We start from the raw sequence: 21,053 nt of genomic DNA, 5'->3' as shown, positions 1-21,053 counted from the left end.
AGGGTTGGAAGTCTACACCTGCACTGCCTCTTGTTTGTGACTGAATCTTAGTGCTGCAAGCTGTGGAGGAGAGCGGCAGTTCTAGAGTTGTTCAGGAACTCCTGGGTCCATCCAGGATCGGAATTTACCAGATGTTCTTGAGTACTGAGCTCTATAGCCTCCTTGCATTGGATTGGAAGATGGCTTTCCAGAGAACAGCTTTCCATAACCAAGATTATATCACTGTCCTGCCTGGTCTCTGTCTTGCATTACTGGATGTCTGTATAAGACGAATGCTGTAACGTGAGGGTGTAGTGAATGTTGGCAGAAGTCGATCAGCCTGCAAAAATGTAAAAATAACTTTCCCAGCAAGCCCAAGCTATTAGAATTCCAGGAGAGTTTGACTTGCCATTGTCCACACAAGATTAAGGACCAAATTGACGTTTGGCAGCAGTGCCTCCAGGGCATCCTTCCTCAGTTGGTATATCCATCATCTTGGATGTGAAGTCAGCTGTGCTCCAGATGTGGCAATTATAAGCTTATTTACTCCAAAATTAGCGCGAGTCTTGCAAACCTACCGTGCCATATTGAGGAAGCCTGCCCCAGAAGTTCTAACACCCATGTGCCCTGTACACACGATATGCGTGCCTCTACCTGGAAATCCCAGCAGTCTTGTACTTTTTGAATAGACAGTTGTATCCGTAGCCACAGCGGAGTCCGCTCTTTCTCCCACCTCACCGTCCAGTCCTGGAACGCCCTCCCCCTCCACCTCAGAACATCACCCTCGCTGACAGACTTCAGGAAGAGACTCAAGACCTGGCTTTACCACTAAATCCAGCACCTGGATACCATCGCGAGTGATCAGCCGCACTTTACAAGTATTGGTTGATTGATAGCCAAGCCAGATGTCTCCTTTGAGTGGCACAGGTTGTACCTGCTTTTAGTAAGCGTGTAGCAAGACTATTTGCAGCATAGCTAGAGTCTTACTGCTAAGTGCTTTTTTTTACAGAAGGAAAAGTGCGATCCTCCACTCTTGTTGGTCAGGCCTTCGAGATATGTTCTTTGTAAGTGACATGACTACATACAAATTTTTCGCTGGTGCAGTCTCCCATCTTACATTTCTTTGTACAGCTGTAAGCTCTGTTAAGAAAGAAGGTTTTCCACATCGACTACAACAACTGTTCCTCTGACGTCCCATCACAGGGAGATATCTTGGGATTATTCAACAGGTTGCACTGACATGGCTGGAAAATGCAGATTTATTTAATCGAGAAATGAAGAGCCCTGATCTTATTTGCGGAGTGTTCCCTGTCCAAACCTTGCTGTTGCTTGGCCTTCTTAGCTGTTCTGGAGGCTGAGAAAGCATTGCGTGAGCTGAAAATGACCACATGATTTCCAAGCAAGCCATGGCCCTGCCACTATTTTTCCAAGCATAGTAGTGCCCAGTCTCCATCAGCAAATGATGTCCAGCTTCGTTGGCATTCAGACAAAGCAGGAATGGCAGCTTGGACGTTAACTACAGTGCTTCTACTAGTTTGGTCTGTAGGTTTACAATATGCCTATAAAATTATGACAAATGCCATCCAAACAATCTGAAGGACCCCTTAAAAGTAGCCCAAGCCCCACCACAAACCTTCTAGAGAAGGTCGAGGTCTCGCATTTTCTAGGGTTGGGTCAGTTTCCATCCATCTGCTTTGGGTGTATTGGACTGCGTCACTTTTTGCACCCCTTGAAAAACCTATGCAGTCATCTATTTTGAACTTACTAGAGATATGCTCCACTTAGGTTGGGGGTTGTTTATTAGAAATAAGGGAAACCCCCAACCTAAGTAGCGCGTATCTCTAGTGAGTTTAATGCATAGATAGATAGGGAGTGATACGTTCTCATTTGGGATTGTCTCCCTTGGATCCTTAGTGTGGTAGTGGTCACCTATTTTGCCCACCCCTTGAAATAGCACTGCTGAGCAGCAATGTTGTTTCTGTCTCAAGGTTCAGTTGTTACAACCACCTCGGATGAGCTCATGGCCTAAAGACCTCCATCGCGTGAAGGTTAGCTATTCTTAATACTGAGTATATATTTTTGTATGTACTGTGCAGTGATTTGATGAATAATTCCCCGTGCACTGACCTGCGTTGGGTGATTTAAAGTGCGAGGCCAATGGTTTGTGAGCAAAAGACGAAGCACTTTCTGCTCGGTTACAACATGTGGACACCCTGCTTTCCTGCCCAGTGAGCTAGTGCTTGAGCTAGTTTTGCCGTCTTCCATTTTTGCTTTTCTTTCATAATTTTATATATTTTTGGGTTGGGTCACTTTTTGTGTGTGTGCAAACTATGCATGCCAACTTAATGTTGGACGGCAGCATTTTAAAATATTTTTTTAACACTTATAGTGCTTAGTACATAAGCCAGCCAAAATAAGCATTTCCAATGCAATAGGTCTCACATTATTGAAAATTTGAGCTATTGGCGTTGCTAATAATAATGAAACGCTTATAGCTCAAACTTTCAGTTATGCAAGAGCTATTGCATTGCATATCCATTGTGGCACCCGCTCTTTAGCTTTAAACATCTTAAGGTAAAGTGCGGGTGCTGCAATTGCTTCAAAAGTAAAGGAATAGATACAAAAAAAATGCTGTTCTATTTCTTTAATTTTGAAGCAAGCGCAGCACTTGTGCTTTAGCTTAAGATGCAATTGTAAGAAAAGTAAAGAAACAAAGGCATGCAGCCGAGTGGCGATCTGCAACGAACAAAAGAAAATCGCTGCCGCCATTATTCGGGCAGAGGCATGCTACGCTGAATAAACTAATAAATAATAAAAAAATAAAGCGTTGGGATATCGTGTCCTTCCTGCAATAGCAGGCAGGGGACAGGGAATTAACAAAATAGCGCTTGAGTAGGTAATTAAAACATCGAGAGTAACCACTCATGTAACAGTGGCAGTCCTCATGGGAGGGTACAACAAGGGAAAAGGCTATACTAAGATTCTACTAAGCCTAAGGAAATCGTGCATGAAAGCCCTTGACCCTACAAGTATATTGGGATTCACCGGATGTGCTATTAATTGAGGAATAATCTGTTACTGTTTATCCACACTTGCAAACCTGGCCTGTCCTTTTTTTCTAGGTCAGAGTGGCTTGGGGAAGTCTACACTCATCAACACGCTGTTCAAATCCAAAGTCAGCCGGAAGTCCGTGCAACCAACGGCAGAGGAGCGTATCCCCAAAACAATCGAAATAAAGACAGTCACTCACGGTGAGTTGTGTGCCGTGCCCATCGGGCTCCCGGTGGATTTACAATGCTTTATTTGACAATAACCAGTTTGTTTCTGCCTTAGTACAACACAGAGGACACTTTATAGCCTGGTCCCATAGGGTGTTATAGAACTAGATTTGGAAAGTAAAGACCTCCGAATAATCTCCTTTGACTCCTTGTCTGTTAATTCCTCAGGATTTCCTTCATTACCAGCTAGCTAATCTTTAGTCACATGCTCACCAGCTTCAGGTATGCTGAACCACTTTTGATTGGCTGCTGTCAAAGCCTATGAGCAACAAAGAAAGCTATTGCTTTACCTTATTCTTGCCCGTGGTATCTAGTGAGAAACATTTCTTACTGGTCTAAGATACTGGATACCAGGACACTCGTGTGGTTCGGTTGACCCTAAAGTCAATCAATCAATCAGGTCATTTATAGAGCGCACTACTCACCCGTAGGGTCTCAAGGCGCTGGTTTGGGGGGGGGGGTGCCGTTACTGCTCGAACAGCCAGGTCTTGAGCTTCTTCCTGAAGGAGAGGTGGTCTTGGGTCAGGCGCAGGTCGGTTGGGAGTGAGTTCCAGGTCTTGGCGGCCAGGTAGGAGAAGGACCTTCCTCCTGTTGTCGCTCTTCGGACGCGGGGGACGGCGGCGAGGGCGTGGTTGGTTGATCTGAGGAGGCGTTTGGGGGTGTAGAAGTTGATCCGGTTGTTGAGGTAGCTCGGGCCTTGGTTGTGTAGGGCTTTGTGTGCGTGGGTGAGGAGACGGAAGGTGATTCTCTTGTTGACCGGGAGCCAGTGCAGGTCTCTCAGATGTCCGGAGATGTGGCTGCGTCGGGGGATGTCGAGGATGAGTCTGGCCGAGGCATTCTGGATCCGCTGGAGTCTCTTCTGGAGCTTGGCGGTGGTTCCTGCGTAGAGGGCGTTGCCGTAGTCCAGTCGGCTGGTGACGAGTGCCTGGGTTACCGTCTTCCTCGTCTCGGTGGGGATCCACCGGAAGATCTTGCGTAGCATGCGCAGGATGTTGAAGCAAGATGAGGAGACGGCGTTGACTTGTCTGGTCATGGAGAGGGAGGAGTCCAGGATGAAGCCCAGGTTGCGTGCGTGGTCCGTCGGTTTGGGTGCGGTGCCCAGGGCGGGGGGCCACCAGGAGTCGTTCCAGGCGGAGGGCGAGGAGCCCAGGATGAGGACCTCCGTCTTGTCCGAGTTCAGTTTCAGGCGGCTGGTCGACATCCATTCGGCTACCTCTCTCATCCCTTCGTGCAGGTTGGCTCTGGCGGTGGCGGGGTCGTTGGTCAGGGAGAGGATCAGCTGGGTGTCGTCGGCGTAGGAGATTATGTTGAGGTTGTGTTGGCGTGCGATGGCCGCGAGGGGGCTCATGTAGACGTTGGAGGGTGGGGCTCAGTGAGGATCCTTGAGGGACGCCGCAGATGACTTTGGTGGCCTCTGACTTGTACGGTGGTAGGCGGACTCTCTGTGTTCTTCCGTCGAGGAAGGAGGTGATCCATTCCAGTGCCTTGTCCTGTATTCCGATGTTGCCGAGGCGCTGTACTAGGGTGCGGTGGCAGACAGTGTCGAAAGCCGCGGAGAGGTCCAGGAGGATGAGGGCCGCTGTTTCTCCGTTGTCCATCAGAGTTCGTATGTCATCGGTGGCAGCGATGAGGGCGGTCTCGGTGCTGTGGTTCGCTCGGAAGCCAGACTGTGAGGGGTCGAGGGATCCGTTCGTCTCGAGGAAGGCGGCCAGCTGTTTGTTGACGGTCTTCTCGATGACTTTGGCCGGGAACGGGAGGAGCGAGATGGGACGGTAGTTCTTGAGGTCGGTGGGGTCTGCTGTGGGTTTCTTGAGAAGAGCGCTGAGTTCGGCGTGCTTCCAGCTCTCAGGGAAGGTGGCGGTGTCGAAGGAGGTGTTGATGATGTCCCGCAGGTGGGGTGCGATGACAGCGTCGGCCTTGTTGAAGACGTGGTGAGGGCAGGGGTCAGTCGGAGATCCGGAATGGATGGAGTTCATTGTGCGGATGGTGTCTTCGGTGCTGATCGGAGTCCAGGTGCGGAGGGTGGTGGTGGGTGGCGTTGTTGCGGTTGTGGCTTGCGTTGGTTGGTTGCTGAAGCTGTTGTGTATGTCCGCGATCTTGTTGTGGAAGTAGGATGCGAGGGAGTTGCAGAGGTCTTGCGACGGGGTGATGTCATTGTTTCCGGCGTTGGGGTTGGAGAGCTCTTTCACGATGTTGAAGAGTTTCTTGCAGTTGTGTGCGTTGTTGTCCAGCCGGTCCTTGTGTTTTTCTTGGTGGCGCGGATCAGTTGGTGGTGTTTCCGGGTGGCGAGCTTGAGGGTGGTCATGTTGTCCGTCGTTGGTTCCCTTCTCCAGGCTTTCTCGAGGGCTCGACAGTTCTTCTTGGAGCTCTTGAGTTCTTCGGTGAACCATGGTGTTTTTCTGCTGCAGGGTCTTCTGGGCGGGGTTCTCAGAGGGGCGAGTTCGTCCGCGCAGTTGTTGATCCACTTCGTGAGGTTGTCGGCGGCCTGGCTGGGGTTCGCTGAGCTGGCGGGGGGGTGCTGGCTCAAGGAAGCGGTGAGCTGGTCGGCTGTGATCTTGTTCCAGCTTCTTCGGGCAACCTGTTGCTGGTGGTGGTGGATCGTCGTTCTGCTCCAATCGTTAGTTTCTGTTCCAATAGTCCTGGCTTACTCTTAGGTGGTACTGAAAGGTCTATGACGAAATGAAATAGTAACAACATTACCCCACTGAAGAGAAGAACCTAGCAATGACTATAGTTTTTTTGGTTGCTTCAGTGGACTGCTGCGGTTCATGCTGAGCTGCAGAGGTGATGGTCCACTGCATCACCCACAAAGACTACTCTCGAGCGGAGAATTGCGAAGCTAATTGATGCACACCACAGTGGTTGTGTTTCTTTCAACTTTGGGTTTCTCAACTCGTGTGTAATCCAGGACCTTTGAAACAATCGCTGTCCCCTGTAAATCAATTATTCTCCGTAGCAATCTTAGGGGGTCATTAGGATGGCGGACGGACTCCGGTCAGTCCATCATCCTGGTGTAAACCGGGACCGTCTGCCATACATGCGGTGGTCCCGCATACCCGATCAGGATGTGACCGCCACCATGGCGGTCGGATCTTGACATTTAACATTGTGGCTGGTGCTGCTGACAGCAGCACCCAACGCAATGCTAAAACAGCATGTCTGGAACCTTGCGGTGCCTGCCACATTGTGCGGTGAAATGTTGGGGGGTACCATGGGTACCCCCAAGTGCACCCTCGCCTTCTCCGACACAAGGGGGCCTGCAACGGGCCCTCAAACCGGTACACAGACATAATATCGACTCCAAAATATCGTTTGGACATAATATCGACTCCAAAATATCGTTTGGAGAAAATATCGACAGGACAGAATATCGACATCCAAAATATCGTTTTTAAGTGAAGTAATATCGTTTTTAAGTGAAGTAATATCGTTTTTATTTTTAGGGTTCAGGGTCAGTTTTTGGGAAAAGGGGTATTTTTAGGGTTCAGGGTCAGTTTTGGGTTTTTGGGTAAAGGGGTATTTTTAGGGTTCAGGGTCAGTTTTGGGTTTTTGGGTAAAGGGGTATTTTTAGGGTTCAGGGTCAGTTTTCAGTTTTTGGGTAAAGGGGTATTTTTAGGGTTCAGGGTCAGTTTTCAGTTTTTGGGTATTATTTTATTATATTTTATTAGTGTGTATATATATATATATATATATATATATATATATATATATATATATATATATATATGTTTAATAAATATGAAATAAAAAAATATTTATTTAACTTTCATTAATTATTTAATTATTATAAGTTAATTTAAGTATATTTTAGTAATTAATTATTAATTTTAATTTAACACAGTTTTTAGTAAATACGATATTTTTTACAACTATATTTTTGTAAACGATATTTTGTACTCGATATTTTTGTACTTACCTGTTTGTACATACAAACTCGATATTTTTGCTGTAGATATTTTTTCCTCTATTTTGGGTAGTCGATATTTTGGTAGTCGATATTCTTTCAGTGATCCCCTCAAACCCAATCCCTGCTAGCCTTTCCATGGCGGTTCCACCGTCATGGAAAGGTTGTCTACAGCCAACATTGTAATTTGGCAGACCGTGCCTGCTAGGCACCGCCACCATATTACTGATGAAGACCACTCTGCCAGACAATCCTAAGGATTGCTTGTGGCGGTCTTGTTGTGGACGGTCTTTTTGATGGTCACGGTGAGATTCCGACCACTCCCCACTCCCCGGCCATCCTTTTTTCGGGGGGGAAATCGTGGTCGGAAGGACCGAAGGCACGCAGGGCTGGCGGTGGGGATCCTTCCGCAATCCTACTGAGCACCTTAAATACTTTTATGCACCCCTATTCTGATGATAATCCTTATAGTAACCTGCCATGCTTGCAATGCCAATGACTTTACACCAGTCTTATAATGAGATGTTGGGGATCATACTGCAAACCTAACCGTGTCATGACAAATATGTTGGACTCCTGTCCTTCAAAGTTCCTCTCACCTCTGCAATCCGGGGCAGATTTAGCTCTACTTTAATTGCACTTTGCATTGCCTGGATTGCTTTCACTCAATGTATTACATCATTAATATTGAACGCCACTTATGTGCCACTATGAGATAATGTGGTTTGAATACATTGATTTAAACTTTCTTTGTGGTAAGTGTCCTCTTTGCCTTGACGGAAATAGCATATATTGAATTTATTTTGCAAATTTAGAAGTATGTGCGTATCTTAGACCAACTCTAATGCAATAAATCTTTCAGATGAACAATTTTTTTTTTTATTTTTTTTTTTTAACAATGAATTGGGTTGAAATTCGAGCATGAAAGATTGCTTTTAATAAAACTTCTTTTAGTTCCACTTGGACTAATAAAGCAGTGAAATTAGTGAGTACTATCAGTTCATGCCTTTTCTATGTAAAATCTGTTTGGAGTCATACTTTGGGTAAGAATCCCTTAACTGAAATGGCATCTACCACCCAATAAATGATTGGGACCTATTGGCCCAGGTAAAAATAAATAAATCCCTATCACTCGACGTCCCAAGAGGTGATAATCTTCCAACATGTAACTCTGAATTGGGCCAGAGGTCTTCAGAATTAAGTGATGTAAGACAGAAGTAAGTAAATTCTACTACTTAACTGGCAATCGTTATCCAAAATCATAATTCTTTTAATGGAGTGGATGTTACTTTGATTTCTTTCGATGGTGCATATTATTTCCTGTTGTGCACATAGCTTAACCCCTTCCATGCTCATGACGAGCTGAGCTCGTCATGAGTTGCGCCGCTCGCATGCTCATGACGAGCTCAGCTTGTCATGTAACGCGGTAAAATGAAAAAAGCCGCACAGCGCGAAAATGACCGCAGCACGCATGCGGTTAAGATACTACCAAGAGGATCTAGGATATTTGTCCCGCCATGTCCAGTGGAGTGACTGTTCAGATGCAGAAATGGCTTATGAGATTTCTTGACAACACGTTCACTGAAGACCGGTAGTAGTCCAGGGAGGGACAGGCAGCAGTAAAACTTTGTCCACGCTGGAGAAATACACACACACACATTTCAATCTTCAGTTCACCTTTGCGAGGTCCATAAAGGTCTTCAGTATTCTGACTATTTGGGCTAAGCAGTTTTGTAACCGGAAGAAGTTTTGGCCATGGTTCAGCTCATTATCGGGGAGTTTTTTTGGTGGCCAGTTACCTCATTAGAGAGAATTTGCACAAGCCCCTTTGCCAGAAAATTGAAGAACATCTGTCCAGGGCTGCCCGGATGTGTATTCAATCCAGAAAGCTCAACTATGTAAATGGGAACATATGCGTCTGACATTGGCTTGGTTTGTTAGTAGGGAGCCGCCGTACTGCACTTTGATGTATATCAAGAAGAATTCATTAACACATTCTTATGACAATTTCTAGGAGGAGGTTATGGGCAGCATCTTGTTTTTGGGCCGTTCAGTAGTTAATAGTGGGTCTGTAGCCATCCCCAGGGGTGAATAAAATGACTGCTTCTGCATCTCTGGTAAAATCCCACCAATCATGCAGTCCAAGTTTTGGGTCCTTTATTATCTGGCCAGAGGCCACAACGTAGAGCTGGCACACATTAGGAGAAATGTGCAAAAAGACAATGTGGGGGCCTAACTTGTAGCTATTTACTTTCCTTCATACTGGGTGCAAATAATCTTCCATTTGTCTGCTTTTTACAACAATGTTAGCACTTTCTCTACTCTACACAATTATCCATACTTTATTGTCCAAGCCGTTTGAGTTCGTCTGACTAAATATTCACCCCCACCATGCTGGATGGGAACCAGTTCGGTGCATTTACCACTGTTCCTGTGGAAAGGGTTAGTACTGAGCCTTCACACAATTATTTGCATCATTTTCTTCTCGAGCAGAACCCCTGCTTGTGGTGTGCTGACCCCGTCCCATTTATCATCATTATGTTTTCTTTCCATATTCATACAAATAAATAAAACATGCAAAGTTGGCCCTTTTTACCCTATGAACTTTACCCACTGGGCCAGCACTGCTCTTTCCATATATGGCCATGGATGCAATCCAGCCAGAAGGATGACTCAGCAGAGCCTGGAAGAGGCTCAGTTTCACGACTCCGTTTCAATCTCTAAAAGGAAAATCGTATTTCGCTCTGCACAAACCATGAAATACTTCAGAAATGGCTCCTTTGCAAATTATCTCATTTAAGGCAGTGTGCAAAATTGGAGTCCCTGATCGTATTCTCTAGCTTCATAGTTTATACGAGGAACATCCCAGGTCTGTTCAGCATTAACGAAAAATACACCATCGTTAAATATTTACAACGTCACTGATCCATACCATGCTATTCATTCTTCTAATCTGTATTTTCCGAGATTTCTGCAGGTGGTTTAATATTTAAGATGGACAACCAAAATATCAGCCAAAGATCTCAAATTTGGATTTGGTATGATTCGTTTTTTAGCTTGAAATATTAGTTTATATGTGGATACAGCTGGTACTCGCAGTGGGTCCTATAGGTTACCACGCCGTAGGTCCTCACAGTTTGAGAATGGCGATCCAAGTCAACGTTCTAAGGTGACATTAAATCTCCTATTTGGCCTACTAATATCCAGTATGCCACATGGATTTTGCAGTTTTAAAGATGCAGTTTGGGCTCAACCCCAAATCCCTTCTACCTAATATGCCATTGATGAACCTGGATTTGGGATTGAGCACCAACTGCACTTTTAAACAGCGAAATCTCTGGCACTGTAATGGCTGAAAAGAGTCTTAATGAGTAACCAGTCTCATAAAATGTAAATCTACCCTAAATCTGTGAAAATGAAAATCCTCCGTGCTTCTCCTTGAAGGTGGAGAAAAGTAGGCTGCCACACAAACGGGAGCGGTATAAGATTGATTGGGTTGACCCATGATCTTCATGTTCTGTCCTTCAATACCTCCTTCAGATCCTCAACCCCCTTTTGAATCAGACTGTGCTGTATCTGTCCGCATAGAAGGCCTGAACAATTCTCATAGAACCTACCTGTCTTGCATCCTCAAGACAATCTCCACTTTGGATTTAGTCTAATAAAGCTAAATTCGTGTTCCCCAGATTAGGGCCCAACTTCCCTCCAAACTAGGCAGGATAGATTTGTCCTACCCCAGTGGTTCAGAGGCCTTGACATTTCCTGCAATAAAGTAGAAACCAACTCCGAGCTCTATTTCTGGTCAAGTACCCACCTTTGTTCGTGCAATAGAGGTACAGTTGAATAAAAAATTCTGCATCAATCTACCTTTTCTGTATTTGCTTTTTGTGCATTATCCTTTTCTTTAGCAGTTGCCGTCCCTCCATTTAGTAGCTGCGTTTTAATTGCATCTTTACTCAAATGTAAAGGTTAGATCATCTACAGCTGGAGTAAATTTAATTGACTTGAAAACCCTGGCATGCCTCACTGTAGAAACCACTGTCCTAATTTCTTTTTCTGTCTGTAGTACGAGTGCCATCTAAAACATAACCAAGACGCAAATAATGGTTGGTTTGGATTTACGGATGGTACATATAATTTGAATGACTTCAAATTGTATTCAGTTTGTGGCTTGCGGTTTTTTATTTGGGGATTAAGAATGCACACAATGATCTTTGTTTCTTGAACAAATGTCCCCATCTGTACCCAAGAAGATATATACTCAGAGTGGGTATCTTTTATGAGATACTTCTAAAAAAAAAAAAAAAAATGAAATTCCAATTAAGATTTTTTTTTTTGTTTTGTAATGGCATCTTCTCTTGAGTTCCCTTTGCTGGGAATGTGCCACAGGATTCGGCCTCAAACGCTGAAAGATAGCCCTCTCCTTTCTTTCTTTTTTTTTTTTTCTTTTTCTCTTTTGGGGGAAGGGAAATGAGAGTAAGAAATCACTTGCTCTTTGAACAAAACTGTTCATTGTGCAATTGTGACCTTACCGAAAGTTTGCAGCCCACAATCCACACTTAAAAGCCATTGGTACAGAAATCAAGGAAGTGCCTGAAAACAGGAACCTGCGCTATATCGATACTGTCTTCATCCTAAAATAGAACTTGGTGATTTTTATACTGAAACAACGTATCCCAGTTCAGAAGTTCCTGGCAGTGACTTAATAAAAAATTCTCATGGGCCCAGCATCAAAACCATGAAAGCAGGTTTCAAAGCCAATTCTTTTTTTTCTTAACATCGAAAGACATAGGATAAATGTTTGTGCAAAGTTCTGTGTCCATTTCAGGGGTCACCAACCTTTTGTGTATAAAGAACTATTCATGTTAAAAAAAAAATCATCCACATCTACTAACATTAGCCGGGTAATGGTGACTATAACAATCACGATTACACTAGGAACCACCCCATGCAAAATTGTCAGTAGTGATCACCTCATTGCAACAGGCAGGGCTTCCAGCAGTAATGTGAACAAGGCTTTATTAATTTGGATTTCCTCTGCGTTGATAATACGTAACAGCCATAGCTGCAATGCCTCCAGTACCGGGGTAATAAGATGAGTAATATGTTCCCCTGTCCTGTATGATTTATCACTCCAATATCAGCTTTAAATGCATTTTGCAAATTCAACCATTTTTTTTACAAACTTTAGCTTGTGAAAAAAGGTCTGAAAATACACGTTTTCATCTCGAATACATGCTTTTCAGTTTTTGTATGTGTAAATATGTATGTGTGTAAAATATATATATATATATATATATATATATATATATATATATATATATATTCAACTCCTCCTCACTTCGGATTGTCACTGCCGCCTTCCAGAACAGCGGGTGTCTCGTCCACAAAAGAACCTCCAAAGTCATGTTCTTGCCACACTGCTACCTCTCAAGTAGTTACCCACAAGATTGACGAGACTGTGTGCTGGCCAAAGAAATTTATTTTAGTCAGCCCTCGGACGCGTTTCGCCTGACCCGCAGGCTTGTTCACCGAAGCTTCATTACATATTCCTCGCCAAAAATGGCGAGGAATATGTAATGAAGCTTCGGTGAACAAGCCTGCGGGTCAGGCGAAACGCGTCCGAGGGCTGACTAAAATAAATTTCTTTGGCCAGCACACAGTCTCGTCAATCTTGTGGGCAACTACTTGAGAGGTAGCAATTATATATATATACACATACACCAAGCAAAAGCTTCTAATTTAGTAGGCTGGGCTGCACACAGGAGAGCTACTCGTGGGTAGCTGGAGAGCTGCCAGTAGCTCATGAGCTACTTGTTGGAGAATCTTAGTCCAAATGCTATCGCCATCAAGTTTTCTAATTCTTTTAGCACTAAAAGATACGTTTCATTTGTAGACTCAATTGGATCCTATGCTATTCCAAGGAAAACAATCTCCCTAAGTGATCATGAAAGGGATGACTTATGGTAAAATATCATGCACCATTAGTACCATGCGCAGCAGACTTGGGAGCACATGGTATGTGTTTAGTAGATAAAGTTTATCTTCACCATAATGGAATTTGTTGTGAAACCTCTGGGTCTGTTTCTGGTGAATTAGTAGTCCACATAGTCTTATTGGAAATCAATATGGGTTTGTCATTCTTTTTCAAAGATTGGTCGTTGTCAGACGACCCATTCAGTCACTCTAAAATTTGACAGGAAATGAATTCCATAAAAGAGAGTCAGGCCATCACCATGTCTTTTTCAATATTCAAAAAACATTTTTGCTTGAGCTGCTCATGTTGGTTGTATGATGGAAGCACAAATGGTTTTACCATCCGTGCCTCTACCACGCAGCCCAACCACGAATGAGTCTTTACTGCACATTAGTTTACCATGCAGGCCTTAGCCACGAAATTTCGTGATATAGTTGTGAATTGTAAAGCAGCATGTGTGGCTAAGGTCGCCATTACCCTGCCCCCTCTGACCACTTCCCCCTACCCCCTCGCTGTCCCTTAAACTACCCAATCCCTACCACTGCTCTAAAACCTACCCTAACCCTCCAACACTAAAAACGACCCCAACTACCTACTCCCCTCCCACTGCCTTAAGGCCTTTAACCCTACACTACCCCGACCAACCCCCTGCCATCCCAGAAACTACACCAACCCCTTCCACTGCCCTAAAACTTACCCTGACGCCCCCCCCCCCTAAAAACAAATCCAATGACCCATTCCCCTCCCACTGTCCTAAGGCCTAAAACCCTGCACCATAACTTACACTATCCCCCCCTTGCGCTGTCCCTAAACTACCCCTTCCACTGCCCTAAAACCTACACCCATCCCCTCCCTGCCCAAAAAAAACCCAGCCTCACTTACCTCACCGTCTTCCTGCTTCTGTCCTTCAGCAGCTAGATCGCACACTACTTTAACCACACATATGCGTCGTAGAGCTTGCGTGGTAGGAACACGCGTGGTTCCGACCGCGGTGTTCCACCTTTTTCCCGCTCATGTTAATCCCACCTTACACTTTTTGATATTTTGAGCTGTAAATTAATCCTTTTGTCTGTGCTTGAAACCAAAGGAACTCTAATGGCCAAACTTACATCTCGCCAACTAGTTCCTTGAAAAAAATATTAGTTTGGCTCTCTTTCGATGTGGTAAACTGTTGAAGATGTGCCAGATTAAGAGGCCACCACAACAGAAACTCCTTCAATATTCTATAAGCCTTTAGTGGTTTGAAGGGAAGCTCCCTTTCTTAGTTGTTAGAGTGTTGTTCATACTCTAGTCACAAAATAGAGACACATTATTCCATGAGCCTCTAGGAATTTAAAACCCACCTTACTGAGGACTAAAAACAAGATTGAGCAATATTTAAGAAGTTTTCCCCTTAAAGAATAGGTAAATAGCTTCTTAAAGTTTCTTCTTTGAAGCTTGTGATATGTTCTAGACATTTCTATCACCTTAGCTATTTTTTTAAAAGCTCTGTGATGCAGAGAGCGTTGAGGGAACCCTTCTCTTCACCTACTCTAGATCACTAATGCGGGGATGGGTGGAATGTAGGGTGTTATGTGAAGTCAATCTCTGCTGGATAGTTTGAGTAATCTTGGACCTATTCATATGTCCAAGAAATTAGTGATGTGAGCTCACCCCTTACCTTGAAAGCCCTTACACCTTTACCACAGTGGGAGGGCTGTGGGTGCTTAAAGGAGAGGTTTCTCTTAAAGGTACAGCATTTGTTGCCGAAAGCCCACAGCCATGACTGTTGCTTGATGTGTGGCTCATACATCTGAAAGTTAGATCTTCACCTTACTCCACCATTGTTACTTTAGCAACAGTGCTGTCAATGGAATGTTTTTGTGATGTGTTAGAGACAGTAATAGCTTGACAAGTTGCCAAAAGGTCTATCGGTTTACTGCATTGAGGAGATTGCCACCCAGACAGAGTTTTTATTAAGGTGCTATTCTTGCTCACCCCGCTCCTCCCCTAACCCCCTCCAAATTGGCCCAGAAGCACACTGCTCTTAATTGCTTCTATTCATATCTTAATGGACACCATGGGTGCTCTTGTTTTTCTGTCAAAACTTAGTACATACTTTAAAGATTTTTTTAGTGGTGATAAAACTTCTCCGATTTCTCACTAATTAATTATCTTTTAAAGCTCTTACCCTAGTACACCGGACCTTGCACAGTGTCGGACCCAGCAATCTGAACAAAGAATCATAGTGCCAACCTAGCAGAAACCTATATTCCAGCAAGACACACCTTTTATAGTAATCCCCCCGCATTAAACTCCAGACGAGGATTTCCGTCCTAGTGTGCACTGCAAAGATCTGGGACCGGCCTCCTTTTCAGCTCAGAAGCACAGAATCTGAAACTGCCTCCCCCAAAGCCGTGACTACCTGTTCAGTCAATAATTCACCCTTTCTCTGTCCTCCTCGCCATGTGACTTAGTTGGCAGCGCCCGGAAACTCAATTTTGAGTAGCTGTTTGCGCTATACAAATCTCGTCATTCATTCATTCACTGGGTAAAGTACTATTTCAGATTTGTGACTGAGCACGTCCAGAATATCTCTTAAGTTACTTTATTTCTTTAGCCTCTTGCATTACGAGTGCATCAATTTAAGGCAAAATACGCTGTGCTCTGCAAAACATTTGTCCTATCTCCAATCCTGAATTAGTTTGGGTTGCTCACCTTTCTAGGCGAGTTTTAAATTTCAGATACTATAACCAATTGGAAGTTTACAATGGATTTGTGACCCACATTGTCAAGTACACCATGGCTTTTGAGAAAATGTGTGCTGCTTATTTAACCAGGGCATTCCAGAAAAAGGATCCATTTCAAAGTTGTGCTGACGATGAGCGCATTGTGGCAAATGTTTAATTTTTAAATGGGAAGTAACTTGATGGTCAAGGATGGGCAGGGCAGTAACCTTAGAAAGCTTTCAGGGACTGCCAGTCATGAACATTGTGGGATTGACATAGCTGTTTGGTAGAAAGGGCAAAGAAGGCATCACGCACATGCTATTTTCGATATAGAGAAATAAGTGTTGCTATTGGCAAATGTTTTCCTTGTTCGGAAATAATGGTTAAAAATGCATAGCAAAGGGACATCTCACCTCCCCCTAAAAAAGAAAAAAAGTGGAAGACTTGCATGGAAAAAAATCTGCCTGAAACTGAAATAAGTTTAGGGGTTTGATCAATGCTTCTATAAATCTACATGAGAAAAGGATTTCGGCATTATTAATCTAAGAGATGAGCATATCTACTCTGGTAATGGGGAATCATCTTTGATAGGTATTCAAAAGATAGTTATTTATTGTATTTGATGGGCACTGAAACCAGCTTGCCAAACAGTTTCTTTATAAAATATACTCCTATTTGCATACTTACTCACTTTTTCCCCTTTTCTAGATATTGAGGAGAAGGGAGTACGTATGAAGCTGACCGTTATTGACACACCTGGATTTGGGGATCACATCAACAATGAAAACTGGTGAGAAACTGAAGGGTCATTTTGGTCTGGAGTGGGCGGTGGGGGCAATTATCCTGGCCCAGCCTGCATCACCAGTACACCTCGGCCAATGTTTATTTGCTCCATGTGAAGGATGTGTGGGATAACAGTTGAGCTGTCTACTTTGAAAGTAAAATACCAGTTCTTATTGGGTCTTGCTTTCTTGATCCAAGCTTGACCTGATGTCTCAGTGGACTAATGCACCCACTCCACCTATCTGTTTGCCCTGGAGGCCACAGGTTTGATTCCCAGAATGTCCACTCAGCCTTTCATCATTCTGAGGTTGATAAAAATGAGTATCATTGAGTTGGGTGACGACCGTCGTGTTATTTCAGTGCAAAAATACCCTAAGAGGGTGCGCTTCAAAAATATACGCTAAATCTGATTATGTAAATAAAGAGTCAAAGTACAATAACTTTGACCATCTGTTGCATCACACGGTATGGTTTATCCTTGTGCTTACCTAGGAAATCACAGGAAATGGATTCAAAAATCTGAGTGAGAAACAAACTATAAAAGTCAAGATGGATCTGGGGAGAGAATGTAGCCTTACGGCTAGAGCGGTCGACCTCGAATTTGAGGAACCGGGTTTGAGTCTTGGCAGGGACGCTCAACATCCTGTGATTCTGGGCAAATGACGTAATTTCCCTGCGCCTAACAGAAAAAATGTATTTGCCCATCTGTAACGCAACTGGTGCTCTTGTAAAGCGCTCTGATACATGATATCTAGACATTTGAGCACTATATGGGTAGAAATTCCCTACATGATGTCTGCTTGTACCCAAGTTTCTGCCAATAAATGCATATCAGTTCCCTACTGGCTGATAAGAGGGAATTCAATAAAATCAACTTCTTCTTTGGTTGCTAGACTTTGGATACATCTCGTTTGAAGTCTTTGAAGCATAAGGGCATTAAGGATGAATGTATGAATTGCTCCCTCTTAGTAACATCCATGACTCCCGCCTCCCACTTCTGATAGGACTGCTAGACTTGTTGCATTCCTTTCACTAGGATGATGCCCCGTCTTATGAATAACTATTGGTCCCTAGTGAGACGTAGATCAGGAGGTTGGTCTTGGCCAGTTTCTGACTTCTGCTTCCTTCCAGCTGGCAGCCCATCATGAAGTTCATCAACGATCAATACGAGAAGTACCTTCAGGAGGAGATCAATATCAACAGGAAAAAGCGAATTCCAGACTCCAGGGTGCACTGCTGTATATACTTCATTCCAGCCACTGGCCACGCGTGAGTACCTGCTTGCATGTTTACAGACTTTTGTAGAGCGCTGCAGTGCCTGTGTGACAGAGGAGGAAACTGGAGCATCTAGAATACGAATGGCAGGGTAGATTAGTTCAACCGGCTGCGGTGGACTCCATCCAGCATCCTCCAGTCCTCTATGGTTACGAGTGTGCTTTGTTGTTGGCCAGCTTGGATGGGATGGACTGCTGTCTGTACACTTTGTTCTAGAGACTGGTCAAAGTTACTTGTCTGTGCACTCAGATGTGACATAATGTCATTAACTCTGTCTTCTCCAGCGGTACACTGTCTCTCTCCTGAGGAGATCTGTTGGGAGCTACAACCTGTCTGGCCGTCTGCATCCTAAAGCAATGTGTCCCATCCTACTTGATGCAGAATTACTTCTGCCAAAAGCAAAGTCCTTTCTCTTAGTCACATTTTAAGCATTCTCTGCTGCATGTGTTGGTTTCATTTTAGACGCCTCGTTAATTAATGTTTGATTAGCTGTAATGTTTTGTTTCACATATAGACAGAACCCTGGCTTTACACATGCCCTTCGTACAGATCTCTTGCTTTTGCACCTGTGATGTTTGTTGGGGAGTGGTTTGTATGTCCCCTGTTATTTATCCACATCACTAGCTGGGGTTTGTTTCTGGTGAACCGTTTTTGTTTGCCTCTTGCAGTACTGTGGCTGTGCCTTACAAAGCTGTTTGAAAATTTGTGTTGTGGCTTGTTTCTCCGACCCCCTCTGACGTCTTATTTCTTGCTCTGCTTGAGCGCCTGTGTGTGGTTTTTATATACTTTTTTAATCCTATGGTCGACAAACTAGGTTTGGCTCCATCCAGAAGTGGCCATGTGCCCAGAAATTGTAGTTCCCTCCGAACGGCTTAACTCTTGGCTGTAGAAGGTGCTTGTGCGCTTATGCTACGAATACCAATGTCGGCCTGCCATTGACTGCAGTATGAGCAGGGTCGTGCATTTACTGGGAAACCTGGCATCGCAAACTGGGTGTCTACCCCTGAAACGATTGGTTCCTAATGGGGCACACATAGTGCTATCCTAGCTACAGGGCAACATAATACCATAGATGGGGTTTATAATGAGCATAGTCGAGCAATAGGGGTAATAGGTTGGGGGGGGGGGGCAGTGCTGCAGTGAAGGTTTGATGCCAGAGCACTAGCAGCAAGGTCTGGAGTGGGCGATCCTCCCCTTCCAGTAAATGAGGGTGAGATGGTAGGTGTAAAGGGGGTGGGTGGGGGGGGCACGACCTCCAGAAGACACAGCAGGGGGCTGCTGCCTGTGGAGTTGTATACATTCTTTTTTTCTATGCAATTCTTAATGGCAAAGTTTGCAACTCTGCATCACACCCTAACTTTTTGATGCTAGTGCTTCATATTTTGAAAACTGCTATTTGTAAAAACATGCCAAAACTTGAATAGTGTCTTGTTTGTCGGTTTGTGCTCGGCGTTTGTGCTAGGGGCGCTGAAATGCAGGATGTGGGGGGGGGGGGGGGGCAGCAGGCAGAGCTTCTGCTCGAGAGCGGTTATGCTGCATTCTTGAGCCCACACGTGCATCTTGGAATGCAGCGGCCTGTGCTGAGCCGCCAGAACACTACTCGAGCATGCTGGCGATGGACTGGTGCCTGAAGGAGGCCTCGGATAGGCACGTCCAGCAAGTTGACGTCCCAGGTATCCGAATAATTGTGTCTCAACCGGTGAGGAAGCAGGAGTGACTAAAAGCCTCCTCCTTTTAGAAGCGCAAGCTTGTGGATTTCACTCGTGCAGTTCCTAACCGCGCATGACGCCCTGGCTTCTGCGTTTTTGTGCTCCACGAACTGTGTTGAAGTCTGTGAAGAAGTTATTCTGCTAGTGCTATACTAAATGGAACATTACTCGGCTCATACGTTTCTAGGTGTCTGGGCGTGGACAGACCTGTAGTAAATTGTCATGCTCGTGCTCAAGGGCGCTCCAATATTATACAATGTATGTGACTGTCTTGGAAAAACAGGTATCTGACTCCTGTGCACTGGGGCCCCGTGTTAATGACGTCAGACTGGGAGTGATGCTGCAAAAGTGGAACATTGAATGTGCCGCCATTTTAACGGTCACGTGATATGTCCACGCTTCACTGATGTAGATCTAGTTCCCCTTCAGTCACAAACCACCTTAAAGGCTTTTATTGAGTTTTGGAAGCGAGCATGTGTATGTTTCTGGGATTTCATTTATAATAGTTTGACTTTTCGACTGCTGCCACAATGGCTTCCATCTACCTGGCATTGACGGCGGCCATGTTGTGTGTGACACAAAAAGAGTAGGGGTCGTGCAGGTCAGTTTTTCCGAGAGGGTGCACAATATGTGAAGCTGGGGAGGATCTACTGCCAAGCAATCTCACAAAAACTACCTGCGCCACATCCGGACTGGGAACGTCGATTGCTTAACAAAAGTTTATGCAGCAACGCAGATAAATTGTATAGAAAGATGACGCAGCGGCTGATTGGTATTCATTAGGCACTTGGAGTCTACCAGTCTCTTAGAAACTAAGTCATTCTTTTAACTGATATTTGGTTTTTATATGTTTACTATTTGAATACGTATTAAAGCTACCTCACAGCGAGCCAGTGACTGCTGCATTGGTATTTTAGGTATTTTATCTTAACTGGGAGCCAGTGACTGCTGCATTGGTATTTTATCTTAACTGGGAGCCAGTGACTGCTGCATTGGTATTTTATCTTGGATTGTTCCTGTATGTTGACTGTTATTCTGATGCATTGTTGCTAAATTGGTGCTTGTTCTTGGTCCGGCCTGTTACTGATGCATCTGCGTTTTGATTACAACAGTCTCCAGATTATGTGCTTGCGGGTTCCTTACCCAGCCAGACTTCATACTTTGCTACTAGTGCCTTTGGGTTGAGATGGGAAAGTCAGTCACACAATCCACCCTGTCGCTTGGAACTGCAGGGGTTTCTTGCTAGAGTGGTCCTCTCCGCACAGAGAGCGAAAGCTCTTGAAAGGGTCCTGATGTATAAAGCCCAGGCTCGGGTGAACCCCAGGATTCCGCTACATTCCTCTGGCAGCTTGGGAAGTTTCTGTAACTTGGCTTCAGGTCAGCATTAGAAAGTAAGCAAATCACATCCTCACTCTGCAGGAAGGCCATTATTGTTTATTT

The 21,053-nt window shown here is 44.5% G+C and overlaps 1 protein-coding gene across 7 annotated transcripts in view; it reads left to right on the top strand.

Moving 5' to 3' along the window:
• Positions 1-21,053, top strand: part of SEPTIN9 (septin 9) — a 992,168-nt gene that overhangs the window by 938,214 nt on the left and 32,901 nt on the right. For all 7 annotated transcript variants that reach the window (XM_078654633.1, XM_078654635.1, XM_078654634.1 and 4 more), the window contains 3 exons: positions 3,102-3,230; positions 16,555-16,636; positions 17,761-17,898. In XM_078654633.1, the coding sequence (XP_078510759.1) occupies positions 3,102-3,230; positions 16,555-16,636; positions 17,761-17,898 (349 nt within the window). The remainder of the gene's footprint in view (positions 1-3,101; positions 3,231-16,554; positions 16,637-17,760; positions 17,899-21,053) is intronic.

Source organism: Lissotriton helveticus, chromosome 7, assembly GCF_964261635.1.
Source record: "Lissotriton helveticus chromosome 7, aLisHel1.1, whole genome shotgun sequence".
NCBI lineage: Eukaryota > Metazoa > Chordata > Amphibia > Caudata > Salamandridae > Lissotriton > Lissotriton helveticus.
This window is presented reverse-complemented; position numbering and strand designations above follow the sequence as displayed.